Raw genomic sequence first — 16,567 nt, 5'->3', positions numbered from 1 at the left:
CCAGAACACTAAATCTGACCTCAACTAAGCAAGTGACAAATTCAAGTCTCCCAAGAATATATCCTACCTAGGGAAGTTTAGGAGTAATTCTGTCCAGACGGGATAATCACATTCTCCAAAGTCATCTGTAATCAATGTTTGTCAGAAAGCACAAGAGAGACACCATTAAAGCTATCTTTAATAATGTTTGACTATTAATCACTACCCAGACAGTATGGTAAGTAGTTATACTTTAGTCAGAGTTTGATAGCTTTAGTGTTTATTTAAAAAAAAAAAAGATGCACTTTCAAGGCCATTAAAGCTTCTTGCCATGATCTCAGAAGGCAATAGGAAATAATACCAAGGAGACACTGTCCAGTTACTAAAGATAAACTAAGAGAGAGGAAGAATCATACATTCAGTTAGTCCCTGTTGGATCAGCTAAGTGAATGCTGAGATGTTTGCCTGCTGAAGAATCCTGAAGAACCAAGTATCTTGACATCTACTCATCAAAGCCAAGCCAAGCCTCTAGGCATTAACCCTTCTCAGTGAAAAAAAAAAAAGATCTCATCTCCCAGCCTATGAGTCTCCCAAGTCCTCTTTAAGGACTCAGCTGTGACAAAAGAGCTCTGAGTAGAAATAGTGCTGGCATGAAGAAATGGGTAGGACCGTGGACTGAGAGCCAGAGCTCATGTGGAAGACTTGGTCAGGAGGCCAGGATGTAGACCTCAGGACCTATGTCACAACTGAACTCTTCCATTCCAGTCTAGCTATGGTCTTTAACTGGGGAAACGTTAACCTGAGGCATTTAGTTATGACTAGAGACATTTTGAACTGTCATAATTGGGAACAGCGACGGTTCCGTTGGCATCTACTGAGGAAGCGCTAGCACATTACAATGAGAGGACAACTTCCAGAACAAAGAATGACCCAAACCAAACATCAGCCAGACTGAGACTGAGAAACTCTGCATTAGAAGAAAGGAGAAAACGAAAGATCCTTCTAGGGTAAAATTGTGCCCTGGGCAGTTATTAAGAGCTACTGTGGAGTCTGGTTCATGGATATTATTTATGTAGCTCACCTTCAAAGACCTGTCATTAAAACTAGATGATGTCCCTATTTGGAAGAGATCCAGTTGATAAAGCTTTAGAATTACTGACTTTTGTTTTTTGCATTTTAAGACCATGAGTTCCCATCTCCATCTAGCTCTCTGGGGAAATGTAAGAAAACAACTGTCTACACTAAAACTAGTATCTTCTCTTGGATAAAAAATAAACTCACATTATCCACGTAACGTTAATCCTAGTTATTTCCTATGAATTTATAATATGCTATGTATTCATAGAGGTGTCTTATAGAGACAGACCTACAGAGAGTTGTGCACACACCTGCACACACACACACACATGCACGCACAAACATGTAGGGACTTTCACCAAGTTATAAACTGAAGGTCACCAATATTGTACCTTTTCTATGCTACAGAACTGCAGCTCTTTCTTAAAAACTCAGTCTACTACCATCCCCTCCTCCCTCACCTATCCACGGACAGTACTGCTGTGCAGAACTAATACCTAATGGACATCCTCGCTGCTCATAGGACTTAGAAGCTATGATTGAACACACAGAGCCGAAAATAACACCCAATTTTCAAAACAGTGTTCTTTTTAACTGCTGTAAATAATCATTTTAAATCAATTCTTTGGCTGCTGTATGCAAGCTCAAAGACAGATGCCAAGTACATTCTTCCAGTTTTTCGCTTGATTCCTGACGGCCATATGGCAGAGGCCTCCAGGACTCTCCCTTCCTCCACCTGTCCTCTACTCCACTCCACAGTGACGAATAAGCCCAGGAACTGAGTATCATGAGATTTGCCTTTACCCTGTTTTAAGCATTTGGCACGATCTAAAGTCCCTAAGGAATCAGGCACTGAGCCTAGGGTAATGCGTTATTTGTAAGCTACACCCACTTTCCCTTGGCTCCAAAAGCAAATAAACATTTCTATTACATCCTTGGGGAGAAAAAAAAAGACCAAGGAAGAAAAAATATATAGCCCCATGGTTTTAAAGGCAATATCAGAAAACTTGCTGTTCAGCCTGATAAAAAAAAAAGAAGCAGCTGCCTACCCCCAGAGACCGAAGCCCAGCTCCAAGCAGGAAAGCGGGAGCTGCTCTGGAATTTGGCCAGTTTTCCTACAGTCAACTATCAAATGACAGTCAGTCTGGCCCAAAACAACAGCCAGCCCACAGCAGGGGAGAGAGAGGCTGTTCTCTTCCAAAATCTGCTTCGGAATCTGGTGTCAGCACTGCTTAATTCCAAGTCATTATCCTCCTTTGCTAACTGTTCAGATTTTCCAGTGGAAAGTAGGGAAGAGTTGTTTTCACCGTAATTAGCATGATATGTTAAAGGAACTCAGACTCCTCCGTGTTGACTTCATGGTGGGGCAGGATACAGTATATCTGATAGTAAATATTTCCTGCCCACCTGAGAGAAGTTAGGGCAGGATAACTGGTTCAAATCCAGACAAGTGGCTTAATAAATCAGTAGCCTCATTTTCTCAGCTGTGATTTGAGCCTTGGGCAGTGGGCGTGGCTCAAGTGGTAGAGTACCTGCTTAGCAAGTACAAGGGCCTGAGTTCAAACCACAAAGCTGTCCAAAGAAGAAAGTAAAAAGGGAGGAAGAAGAGAAGAGAAGAGGGGGAGGAAGGGCAGGAGGAGGAGGAGGAGGAGGAAGAGGAGGAGGAAGAGGAGGAGGAAGGGGAGGAGGAGGAAGAGGAGGAGGAAGGGGAGGAGGAGGAGGAGGAAGAGGAGGAGGAAGGGGAGGAGGAGGAAGAGGAGGAAGAAGGGCAGGAGGAGGAGGAGGAGGAGGAAGAGGAGGAGGAGGAAGGGGAGGAGGAGGAAGAGGAGGAGGAAGGGGAGGAGGAGGAGGAGGAGGAAGAGGAGGAGGAGGAAGGGGAGGAGGAGGAGGAAGAGGAGGAGGAAGGGGAGGAGGAGGAGGAGGAGGAGGAGGAGGAAGAGGAGGAGGAGGAGGAGGAAGAGGAGGAGGAAGGGGAGGAGGAGGAAGAGGAGGAGGAAGGGGAGGAGGAGGAGGAGGAAGAGGAGGAGGAGGAGGAGGAAGAGGAGGAGGAGGAGGAAGAGGAGGAGGAGGAAGGGGAGGAGGAGGAAGAGGAGGAAGAGGAGGAGGAGGAAGGGGAGGAGGAGGAAGAGGAGGAAGGGGAGGAAGAGGAGGAGGAAGGGGAGGAGGAGGAGGAGGAGGAAGAGGAGGACGAGGAGATATAGAAAGAAGAAGAAAAAAAAGAGCAGGAGGAAGGGGAGGAAGAGAAGGAGAGGGAGGAGAAAAAGAACAAGAAAGGAGGATGATAGAGAAGAGAGAAAAATGAAATATGTGTCTCACAATAATAGTACCCTAAAGAGGAAGACATAGGCTACCTGTATCTAAATTCCCAGGATACTTGTCATTCTAGAGTAGGGCCTAAGAGCGCATCCCAAGAAATATACACAGGATATCTCTACTAGTCACTGATTTCCCCATCTCCTCTTCTATGTGGAACTCAAACAATACAATGCAGGCCTCCTTCACTGTTGGGTAGGTGTCTAGTTCAAGTCAATGGACTCACCCTGGATTCCAAAACTCTTTAAGTACCACACAGACACACAGACACACACACACACACACACACACACACACACATACACACACACTATAATTTCCAACTCTCCCCACCACAGCAAATCCTAAAGCCCAGAGCATTGCTGGGCCACAGCAGAGCTAACAGAGGTGAGGATAAGCTCAGGCTGTTGGTTGGCAGAGCAGGAGCTAGCTCTCCTAACCAATTGAAAGATCCCAAAGGCCTCCCAACTGTGACAAGAGGGAAATAACACAGCTTTCCTATGAGTGGTCTGGACGGCTAGCTTCCGATCCATGCCAGTGACAGATCTTCATCAGCCAAAATAGGACTTCTCTTTTCTGGGTTCCAACATTTTGAATAGGCATCAGAACCACCTGGAGAGCTTGCTATGCACAGATTTCTAGGTTACAGTCCGTCCCTTACAGAGTATTTATGGCTACCAAGTTTCCAGGGGATGATGATGCAAATAGCGAAGGAATCACACTTGGAGACTCACTGGTCGAAGTCATCCCCAATCGTCCTTTACTAGATACCTGCTTTTCTCGCCTCCCTTGCAGGTGAGAATAGTCATGTGATCCCAGTCTAGTCAACAAAATAGCAAACAAAATCTGCCAAGTAAATTCCAGGACAGATTTCCTCTGGAAAAGGAGTCCCTGCCAACACAATATTGAAGGAGAAAGTTGGAGAAATGACATTACCTGACTACAACCTTACTTTAAAAAGTATGCTAATAGAGTGTGGCATTGGTAGAAAAATAAATAGACCAATAAACAGAATAGGGAGCCCTGAAACAGATCCGTATACGAGCAGTCGATTTATCTTTACAAAAGGACAAAGGCAATCAAGAGGCAATCTTTTCAGAAAATAGTACTGAAAAACAGAACATACCCTTTTTTTTAATGATGTGGATACAGACCTTACACTTTCCCCCAAAGATAACTCAAAATGGATCACAGACAAAAACGTAAAATACACAACTATGAAACCAGAAAACACAGAAGAGAGTCTAGATGACATTGAGATTGGCAATGACCTTTTGGCTAACTACCCAAAGGCACGATGCATGAATTAAATAATAAGTCTGACTCTATCAAAATTAAATTTTTATGCACTGCAAAAAATACTTAACAAAATAAAAAGCTACATTTTCTGGTCAGCTCATCAGCAATAAAGTTGACATTTTGATATCTGTCTGATACCTCAATTCATTCTGAACTCCATAGGAGAGGAAAGCATTCTTATTTATTCATTCTTTTTTTTAAGGCAATAGTCAGGCATTTTATAATTCTTTTTTTATTTTTTTATTTTTTTTAATTGTGAAAATACCTTATAGAGGGGTTACAATTACACGGGCAAGATAATGAGTACATTTCTTATCAAGCATTGTTGCCTCCTCCTTTGTTTCTCCTACCCATCCCTTCCCATCCCTTCCCAACCCCCCCTCACCCCCCCATCCTACCTACCCCCCTACCCCCACCAAAGTTGTAAAGTTCGTTTTTTGACATAATGACTTGTACATCTCATTGTTGCAATGGAGTCCACCTGTTTATAATTCTGTAGCCACAAAAATCATGGCTAAGGAATATGGTGCCTTTCAGAAATTCAAAATGAGGCTCAAACCTTATGTTTCTGGCCTAAGCCAGAAACATTCAAACATAGACACCTACAGGATTACTTCATGGGTTTTTTTTGTTTTTTGTTTGGTTGGTTGGTTTTGGTTGGTCATGGGGCATGAAATCTCGGCCTGGGCACTGTCCCTGAGTTCAAGGCGAGCACTCTACCACTTGAGCCACAGCACCACTTCCAGTTTTCTGGTGGTTCATTGGAGATAAGAGTCTTAGGGGCTTTCCTGCCTGAGCTGGCTTTGAACACAATCTTCAGATCTCAGCCTCCTGAGTAACTAGGATTAAAGGCAGGAGCCACCGATGCCCAGCTGTTTGCTTTTTACTCCAAAAAAAAATTTTTTTTAAATCCTCTTCCCAAGAGCCAGCTGAGAGAAAACATAACATATGAAGATTTTTAATCTAATCACTATGGAGATCTTTTTTTATACATAAACTTTCCCCTTGAGAGCCCCCAAGCTTTGTTGGTTTATATAATTTCCATCCCTCAAATCATCACCTAGGAATAGCTAGCCACTTAAATGTACTTTACATGAATGGATGAGAGAGCTTTAAAGGGATCCCCCCACCCTTTGAAAACTTCACCCACAGCTAGCAAACTGCTGCAGGAGGGGTTGTGTGTATCTTTGCATATTCAGAAGGATACTCATATTTCCTGGAACTCCATTTGTCCTGCCCACATTCAGCAAGTGCGCCTTTTAATCTATTATGTACTGCCAATTCAATGCTACATGTCTATCTCGCCTTTCTGAATAATTCCCTAGTCTTTCTTTTCTTTTCTTTTCTTTTCTTGTTATTTTTCCTCTTGATATACCGGGGACTGAACCCAGTGACCTAGCAGCCACTCTAACACTTGAGCTATGGCCCCAGGCCAGCTCCTGGTCTTTGATGGCTCTACAAGGACCTAGAGGGCCTTCATTATAAAAATGGAAAGTGAGATTTTGTTTAAGGCTCTGCCCCACAGTCTATTGAAAGGCCCATGTACACAGCTGTAAGAAGGAGAATGGCACACTGGACCTGTCATCTAGAATGCTTAAAGGGGAGAGAATAAGTTCTAACTTGATACCAGATGCAGTAAAGTGATCGCAAGCTCTTCCCTCATTTAGAAGCCAGTACATTTTTGTTTTGTTTGATTGCCAAGAGGGATTTGAAAAGCATGCATTCCAATACCCTTTTCTTCTACAACTAAGGAAACAGAGCTAGAGAAACGACATAGAAAGTAGCATACCAGATCAGGCATTTCATCATGTGAGGGCTCATGTGCTTTCAAGTGTTTAATCCACCAGATTTCATTTTCCTCTAGCAGGGAAATGAATGGCCCTTTCTCACAGAGACATTCAGGCCATGTGGAGACACATCAGAGTCAGGGAGGCCTAAACATCTGAGAAGCTGACGACTGCAGTTTCCATGGTGACCACACTGAGAAGCCAGGTGCAGGCTCCAATGAGGCCCCCTAGCTCCATACCCAGAGAGCAAAGGTTGTGAGATATTCCAGAGAAATTTCCACGTGGAGCTACTCAGATAAAACCTGAGTGCGCAGCTAGCCTGCCAAGAAAGTTCTCCTCTCAGGACTAATGCACAACAGCTCTGAACTATACGTGTGTGGCCCTGTGCCAATCTCTTTCCCATACCTTATTTCATTTAATTACCAAAATGTTATAAAATAGATCCACATTACATCCTCTCTGGTTAATGAGCAAATTAACACAGCTTACCCAGAATCAATGAGCTAGCAGATGTACCTAAACAAACTCTGAAACTGCTCACCTGGGAGACTCTCTAGCATTCTTCTAAGGAGAAGTATAAGCCAGGATCCAAGGAGCAGCCTTGAATATAGTTTGAAAGTTCTTATCTCAAAGGCAGAGCAAAAAAAGACTGTTGTAAAGCTCACTCCTCATGTATCTTTGCCCATGGTTGCTAGGTTCTGAGAAAGTTCTCAAAATGTTATTTTTTTTAAACTAAGTCATCTGGGGAGAATGATGGAATAATTGATCAAGATAGCTTATATCATAGACTGACTTGTTGAATTGAAACCATTTTATACAGACACTTAAGTCTTTTTTTTTTAAAGATGCATCGTGCTCATAAACTGACATGCTGAATTGAAATCCTTTGTGCAAATACTTCAAAATGAAAAAACAAATAACATGAGTGTGTCTACATTGGGGGAAAAAAAAGCATTAAGTCACTATCAAAAATAATTTTCTTTCTCATGCTGAAAAGTCTGGAACACTTGAGACTTAAGTCAAGACTGGCCAAAGAGCAGAGGTAAACTTAGAACTTAAGCAAGACAAGAGTTCTATAGAATTAAGTGAGTGGATGTGATTTCAAGGGCTTTAAAACCTCAGTCTATAACCACTGCCACCCACCTTCCTATCACCAATGCTAGGCGTATTATCATCTTTAGGAAATCAATTCCTTGAATTGAGATTTGTGTCTCTTGTTTACATACTTCCCAGAGGAAAACACTCACTAAGTCAGTAACAAACCTCAGCTACTCCCTTAGCCTGAGTCATATCAATGCGCTGGCTAGTCCTGAGGGATCCTTCAGCAGGAGGAGGCAGAATGGAGAGGAGCCACACCCAGAGCAGAGTTCAGAGAAGACCAGCTTTTGCAAGAAGCTAGGATCAGCCTGGAAGCATTGCAGCTATAAATGAAATGAAGGCAAGGAGTTCTGATAAGAACATGAGTGCATTTACATTGTTCTGTTTCCTTGCAAAACCACTATGGAAACCATTTTCCATCTTTAAGAGAAGCTGAGTGCTATGATTTGAATGTGTCTCCTACAAAACTCAGCTGTTAAAACATCATGACCAGTGAGACAGTACTAAAAGGTGTGAGCCTTTACAATACAATTCCATCCTCAGGGCTCCTCATTCTGGAATGGGCTTTTATAAAGAGAGTTCACCCAGTGTTAAGTCCCTTTTCTCTTGCATCCCTTCTGCCCATGTGAGCACATAGCATTCTTTCTTTCCAAAAAGAAGTCCACTTAAAGAGGACAAACAGTACCCTCAGAAGACAATTCAGACCTTCATTGCTGACCCTCAGCAGCCAAACTCGGAGAAGTAAAATTCTGCTTTTCATAAATCACCCTATCTCGGGGCTGGGAAGGTGGTTCAGTGGTAGAGTGCTTGCCTTGCATGCATGAGGCCCTGGGTTCGATTCCTCAGCACCACATAAGCAGAAGAAAACAAAAAGCCGGAAGTGACGCTGCAGCTCAAGTGGTAGAGTGCTAGCCTTGAGCTGAAGAGCTGAGGGACAGCGCCCAGGCCCAGAGTTCAGGCCCCATGACCGGACCCAAAAAATTATTTAAATAAATAAATAAATCACCCTATCTCAGGGATTTTGTGCTAGCAGCGTAAACCGACTATGACACTGTGTGCATCCTAGTGTTAGTACTTAGCCATCTTGTACTGTAATTCCACAAGTACCATTATAAAGAAGGGAGCAATTCAAGAGAAGGGAATTTTGGCATTTAGTAACTCTGCCATTGGCCCAAACAGAAAACACAGTCAGAACATTAAACTATTTTATTTAAAAAGAAAACATGGGGCCCTGATAATGCCTTCTGAACCCTGGATCACAGTAGTTAAGGGTGAAATAGATGCAGTACTCACTCGAAAGACTTTCTCCACTCTTGCAATGCTTTTCCCAAAGATGGTTCCAAGTTGGTCTCCAATTCCAGCCAATAAAAAACCAAAGAGTGGAATCCCAAAGATGGCATATAAAATACAAAAGATTTTGCCTCCTTCAGTGCTTGGAGCAATATTCCCATACCCTAGTGAGAAATCGTAGAAAGAAAGAGGGAAAGTGGTGAGAGGGAAGAGAAGGTGGAATACTAACCAAAGAATTCACAGGTCTGTACATTCCCCATTTTGAGTATTTGGCAGTAGAACTTCATTGTCCCATTGCTTCTCTTCCAGCCTTCTTTGTAAATAGTTTCCTGGACCTTAATAGATCCTTTAAAAAATTCTGGCAGACATAAAAGAAATGCAAATCAAAACAACATTGAGATACCACCTCACCCCAGTTAGAATGGCTGTAATCAAGAACTCTAATAACAACAGATACTAGAGGGGATGTGGCCAGAAGAGAACCTTACTGCATTGTTAGTGGGAGTGTAAACTTGTTCAACCACTTTGGAAAGCAGTATGGAGGTTCCTCAAAAGACTCCACATAGAGCTCCCCTATGACCCAGCAATCCCACTTTTGAGCATTTACCCAAATGTTCACAAACAAGACCACACTAAAGCTACCAGCACAACTATGTTAATTGCAGCATTATTTACCATAGCTGAGATATGGAACCAACCCAGATGCCCCTCAGTAGATGAGTGGATCAAGAAAATGTGGTATATATACACAATGGGATTCTATGCCTTCATTGGAAAGAATGACATTGCCCCATTTGTTAGGAAATGGAAAGCCTTGGAAAAAATTATATTAAGTGAAGTAAGCCAGGCCCAAAGAAACATAGGTCCCATGGTTTCCCTTATTTGCAATAACTAGTAAATGTCTGAGTCAAGCAGAAAAGGTCAGATAAATTGATGTTAGGGAAATGAACCCTAAGATATGTATTCAAATGTTCTTTTTTCTTTCATGCGATTGTTTCTAACACATTTATAAGATTATTTCTTTGTTGCTTTGTATGTCCCTCCCCCATGGTATAACCCCTGCTTTCACTGTATTTGATGTCGGTATAATTTGTGGAGGGGAAGGGAAAAAACAAATCATTTAAATAGGGATACAGGTGGACCCATTGCAATAATGAGATGTACAAGTTATTATGTCAAAAACGAACTTTACAACTTTGGTGGGGGGGGGGGGAGGATTGAGTGGGGGGATGGGAAGGGATGGGAAGGGGAAACAAAGAAGGAGGCTACAATACTTGATAAGAAATGTACTCATTATCTTGCCCGTGTAATTGTAACCCTTCTGTACAGTATTTTCACAATAAAAATAAAAACAATCCTGACAGAAATGATACTATCCTTTTCAGAAATGCCAAGTGTCCTGGACATGATGGTTTATGAGAACCTGAACATCTGGAAATAGAATTTTGCAATTGCAGGACTAAGGATTTATCTCAAGTGGAAGAGTGCTTGTGAAGGTCTGGGATCCATCTCCAGTACCTCAGGAAAAAAATGCAATTATATAAGCAATGCATGTATAATGAATATTGGGTACACTCTATTAGATGGAACTAGAAGAAAAAGGGTAGGAGATGAGAGCCTCAATTAATATCCAATCCCATAACAATTAGCATTGTACCCTCATGTTAGCTAGTGTCTACTGTAGATAGTTGCCTAACCATTCTCCCAAATTTGGGTAGCTCTCGTGAGGCCTGTATGTGAATCTATGCAATGAGTGAGTTATCAGTCCATGTTTACACACACATTGCGAATGTGGCAGAGTAAGAAATGATGTGGATGACTGCTCCATCATTTTTCCTCCTACAAGCCTGGAGAAGTCACCGTTGACTTCTGCCTTTGGGAATGAGTCACTTGGCTATTTTCTGTCTCAATGTTCTGTTTGGAACCATTCAAACCTCCTGTCACAGATTATTTAAAGTGTAGTTTCCATTCTGTAAATGAATGCTCAAGGCAAGACTTCCTCATTTTAAATTACTTTTACTCACCATCCTTTTGATTGAAACTGACAAAACTACTTGGGGAACTTTTCTCAAGCACTTGCAGGAATTTGAACAAAATCATTTCACCAAGCATTCTCCTCCAGAACAATCTGATTTACATTAACTTAGCCCTATTGCAAAGGAAACAAACATCTGTCTACAGCTGTTCACACATTTATGGTGACTCTTGGAAATATTCTAGTTTTGTGGACGCATGAGAACTCTAAGTGGACTGTATCGTAATTGCTTGATTTCCTTTTAGTTTGAGTATCTCTGAAAGAAACAGACACAGGAAAAATGAAGCTTTGAACCCATTGAATGGGCATCTTACTGATCCTGATATGTGCTATATTGTTCTTCCAGCTCTCAGACTGCTTTGCACATCTGGGCTAAGGTATTCTGTTCTCAAGGCATGTCAGTGTCACCAAGGAGGGCCAGAGAGGTGCCGGGGGATGAGGGTCCAGGTTCAGTTCTATCTACCTTCTACCGCCTGGTGGCCCTGAGACTACTTAACCTCTCCGAGTCCTAGTGTTAGAGGAATTCAAGAAAAATGTGAAATGAAAACCAGTAAACTAGCCTGCCTGGCACCAGTGGCTCACATCTGTAATCCTATCTATTCAGGAGGCTGAGATATGATGATAGTGGTTCAAAGCCATCCCGGGCAGGAAAGGCCATGAGACCTTTATCTCCAGTTAACCACTAGGAAAATGGAAGTGGTACTGTGGCTCAAAGTATTAGAGTGCTAGCCTTGAGCAAAAAAGCTCAGGGACAGCACCCAGGCCCTGAGTTCAAGCCTTACTACTGAAAAAAGAAAACCTAATAAAGTATCATACCACTACAAATTATTATTATTACTAAAGTATGCCAATGCAAATATTATTAATAATATTAGTAGTAGTAGTAGTAGTATTGGGTGAAGTTTCATAGACTAGAACACTAAAATAAAGTTCACCTAGAAATAAAGTCTCTAGAAAAATTTAAGGGCCTCTTTTTATGATAACTCACTTCATAGGAGACATAAAGTGATTGTATTCTTGAGAAATGCTAAATTTTGCAGGTGAGCCTGTAAATGCCTGCGTTCTCCTGCCTCTAGGAACCTATTTGGAGAAACAAAAGCAAAAACACTTGACCCTCCACCTTGTCACTTTGGAAAAATTCTGTAATTTGCAACTTCTCTCTGAAGCAATGAAAGGGTCCATCCCTTGACTTTGGATCTAGGTATACTGTACCTGTAGGACTGCCCCGCCCATCTTTCCAAAACACCTGTTAGAAACCTGAAATCAGGTGTTATGCTTATATGCAGGCTCTAGAGTTGGAATCCACGTGGTTTCCTGTTCTGATTCGTCAATTTATTGGATCTTGGGGAAATTATCTCAACTTCTCTGCCTCACATTCTTCCTATCTGAAAGGTGGGACTATTAAACACAACACATCATAGCTACATGGGAAGCATGAGTTACACATAAGGACTCAATGCATATAAAGACTGCACAAGGTAAGTCTCAGTAAGCATGAGTGATGATCATTGTGCCCTGTGGCTTTACACTTCTGAACAATATGTCTCCAGGAAAACAAAGCCCTAGGAGCAAACAGATGGTGGGTTCCTATTTTTCTTGCAGAAACTCTGTTGTTTTCCCAAAGGCACCCAGACAAGGGACCAAATGACTATACAATGAGCTAGGTTGGCTCGTGGCTTAGGTGGGCGTATGGCTGGATAGTAGGTATATGTTACTTGTGGGCAGCCAGAGGCCATTGAGACTGAGAAATAAGAAGAGTGACACAGCTGCTAGAGGATCAACTTCCCAGGAAAACTAATCTGGAACACTGGAAGTAAAGCAAAGAAGTACAAGAAGTTCAACTGGCTGCTGGTGACTTTCAGCAGCAGATGAGCTGCCCTGCAAGGACACACCCAGGAGCAGAGCTGTTCTGAGGGGTGGAACTCTGCTCACCCATCAAACTGTAGAAAACAGTTCCAAGTCCTTTATGAACCAAAAACAGATGTGTTAAAAAGAACTTAGACCACACACACACACACACACACACACACACACACACAAAAGCTTCCGTGTGCTAACTCTACACCAAAGTCAAGGTTTTGCCAAACTGTTTAGTTCAGAGTGCATTCTGGAAGCAGCATGTCTATTCGCGTGGACCTGCTCAGTGGATGTGAAAATCATGTGGTCACACAGGACCTCACACTTAGAAGGACCCCATGCTTGGTTGAATGGCCTGCTCTTGACATTTTAGGTTCTTAATCAGTTCATTTTTAAATAAGGTATCATATTTTCATTTTGTACTGGGCCTCACAAACTGTATGGCCAGACCTGGTGAAGGATGTTAGAGTCCATTGCTGACTAGGCTTACTGCCTGAGAGATAATGGGCAAAACTGAACTTCTGTGGGCCTCAGTCTTCCCATAGGTAAAACATGGCTCATAACAGTACGTATCTTGTGTGGTTACTGCTAGATTAAATGAGATTGTATGTGACACATAGTGTCTAGTATTTAATAAAGCACTCAGGAAGTGTTAGGAACAATGACTTCTATTCCCACAGCCACGGTTAAATAAATATCCAGTCAAAGTGCCGCAGAAACACTATGAGCTACCTTAGCACCTTGGTAAACACGTTAGTAGAGGCTGCCAAGCAAGTGACAAAGTCACCAGATACCATCTGAGACCTAAACCAGATACTTTCTCTGATGTAGGTAGAGCAAAGTGACTCAGTCAGAAAATGCTTCAAAGACTACATTCCAATTGCCATCCATAACTGTTAGAAAGAATGCAATCCGTTGCTGCCCTTCAGCTAGTCACAATTTGTAGAAAAGTATCTGAATACACAAATGTGCATCATTTCTCCAACTTATAAAGCCAGTTGCTAGAGATCCACCAGCAGAGTCAATCGTCAACAGGCAAAGGGATTATACCACATCAGAATCGGTGATGGCTAAAGACAGGATGCTAGGCACCCTTGACAAGGACTGAGCAGTCTGGGTTTCCTTCTGGTGTGGCTACTGATTTGGAGAAGTGCCTGGTGTATTGCCTGTTGGTATCCATGCAGGATAGCTTCCAGGAGCTTGTGCAGATAGCAAAAATTCAAATTACTTACGTAAAATACTGTATTTGAGTATGAGCCTACACACTTCCCTCCATCTACATCATCTCTAAATTACTTGTAACACTTTATGTGTGGCCATAAAATGAAATGCCAATCAAAACAACACTGAGTCCTATCTTACTCCAGTAAAAATGGCCATTATCAAGAATACAAATAGCAAATGCTGGAGGATGTGGGGGTGGAAGTGGAAAAAGGAACTCTATTACACTGTTGGTGGGAATGTAAAATAGTGCAACCATTACAGAAAGAACTTTGGATATTCCTAAAAAAAGAATGAAACATAAAACTATCAGAAATATCACTCTCAGGTATTTATCCAAAAGATTTCAAGTCCAAATAAAGTAAATCCACTTAACACCCATGTTCATTGATGTACAAGTCACCATAGCCAAGTTAATACAAACAACTTGCCTGCCCTACAATAGATGAATCAGGAAATCACACACACACACACACACACACATACACAGAGTAATGTATGTTTTATTCATTTATTCATTCATCTGCAGGGAAATGGATGGATCTGAAAAAAAATGTCAAGTGAAATAAGTTAGGCTCAGAGAAACAAAGAATATAGGTTTTCTCTAATATGGGGAAGTTAGATCTAAATTAAAAACATCTATGAAAACATATACAGACACATATACATTATACACAAACACCATAACTAAAGTATGGTGTCTTCAGGGGAGTAACTCCTTTGAAAAACTAACTTACAGTTTAATAAAATGAAGACTAGGCAGCTGAAACATGTTTTGTAGGAGAGGAGTTGTGACTCGAGGGGAGGGTAGAAGTATGGAGAGAAAGAAGATGGATGAATAAAGTCATTATAGCCAATGGACACATGTCAAAATGGAACCTTTGAAAGATAACATTGGATGAGTAGGGCTGAGATAGATGGAGATGTGGTAGAAAGGATAACATTGACCAAGACACATTATATTTATAAATTGACATGTTGACAGTTTGTACAACTGCTTAAATAAAAAATGAACGACAAGGAAACTTTCATGCAATGTAAATGCTCTGCAAATAGTGGTTATACCATGTCGGTATGGAATAACAACATGGAAAAAAAAACCTCTACATGATCAATACAGGTGTCTCTTATTTTTCTTTTAAGTACTCTTAATCCGCAGTTTGTGGAATCCTTGTACACAAATCCATGGAAAGTGTATAAATACAAATCTCTGTATCTTTCATCATCAGAAAGGCTTTTAAAAAGAAGTGCTTTGATATTCTCAGATTAAAGGAACCTCTGACACTGAATAGTATTGCTGCTTTTCAATGAGGACTTTTCTATTTCTAAGATCTCTTCCCTTCACTTTCAAAATAATAAGCATAGTTTTTGCATCTGAAAAGTATATAACCTCATGCTGCTCGTGAGAATTTTTTTTAAGCAATCTGCCAAGTCCTTCAGGTCCATGCCCTTTAACAGAACAATCCCTTCCAAGGAAGCCTTTCCAAGGAAACAAGCAAAGATGAAAACTGCACTTCCTGAACAAAGGTTTCCTTGTGGTGTTAACACTCTAACAAAAGTAGAAATAGCTTAAGCCTCTCATGTGTGATCACAGTGGGAAAGGTAAAAGGGAAATATCAAGACATTGGGAGTGCTACCATTACTAATTGCATAAAGAAATATGGACAATATTGTGTTGCAAACTATTTGAATTCAAGCAAGCAGGCTAGTATTTGTTTATTTCACAATTAATGAGAACGCAGCTCCTCACTATTCACGCTCTGCTTTCTTGACTCCTAAACAGTGGAAATTTCCCAGGAAGAACTGAAAGAATTAACAGTCCTTGATTTCTTCATATTCTATTAAAGCCTTACAACGAATGAATTTACCACCAAGTAATGAGAAAAGCAATTATTTCCTCACCTCCCTATTCTTACTTACTTTGCATTACAGTTTTCTTTGAAATTCTCTAACTGTATGACTTTATGAAGACACTCTCTACTCTGGGGTGAAAATTCAGCCAGCCAACTGGTATTCTATTTACCACACATTATCTCTCAGTTTAAAAAAAAAAGGAAAAAGAGAAAAGTATCATGTTTTCTAAATTGAATAAAACAAGAACCTAACCACCAGTGCTAACTCTGTACCATGGGTTTTATTTTTGTCTGTTCTGTTTGCATGTTTATTTTGTAATAGTTTCCTGTGGGCATCCAGCATCTTTGTGATTTCGGACAAGGTCCCTATCCTGTGCATACGTGGTGTTACATCATCCAACCTCTTGCTAGCGAGGGAGTAGCCTTCCAGACAGCCAGAACATGGGCATGTAAACCTGGACAAGATGTTCTGTTTAAACTCTGACTCTGGAACACATGGCACAAGCATACAGGAGATGAGGAGATATAGAAGCCACAGTGACCAGCAAGGTCCGACATTAGCATTGGGGTCAGGAGACAATTACAGACCCTCCTGAGCTCTTTCCCACGTAAATATATAGATATATATGTATATATCTATATATTTAGGGTTTTCTTTCTTGTTGTAGCTATATACACAAATATGAATTATTTAAATTTGAATCATATTGACCCTGGTAAACAAGAGATTTCCTATTTATTTCTTAGGATGTGATAGT

General features: G+C 41.3%; 1 protein-coding gene across 2 annotated transcripts in view; it reads right to left on the bottom strand.

The window, feature by feature from the left end:
- The window catches only part of Kcnk10 (potassium two pore domain channel subfamily K member 10), a 128,103-nt gene that overhangs the window by 39,088 nt on the left and 72,448 nt on the right, over positions 1-16,567 (bottom strand). For both annotated transcript variants that reach the window (XM_042692615.1, XM_042692616.1), the window contains one exon: positions 8,847-9,007. In XM_042692615.1, the coding sequence (XP_042548549.1) occupies positions 8,847-9,007 (161 nt within the window). The remainder of the gene's footprint in view (positions 1-8,846; positions 9,008-16,567) is intronic.

This window comes from Dipodomys spectabilis, unplaced genomic scaffold (assembly GCF_019054845.1).
Source record: "Dipodomys spectabilis isolate Male_0828 unplaced genomic scaffold, ASM1905484v1 ptg000157l, whole genome shotgun sequence".
Classification (NCBI taxonomy): Eukaryota; Metazoa; Chordata; class Mammalia; order Rodentia; family Heteromyidae; genus Dipodomys; species Dipodomys spectabilis.
The sequence above is the reverse complement of the archived record's forward strand: the minus strand, read 5'-3'. Positions and strand labels throughout refer to the sequence as shown.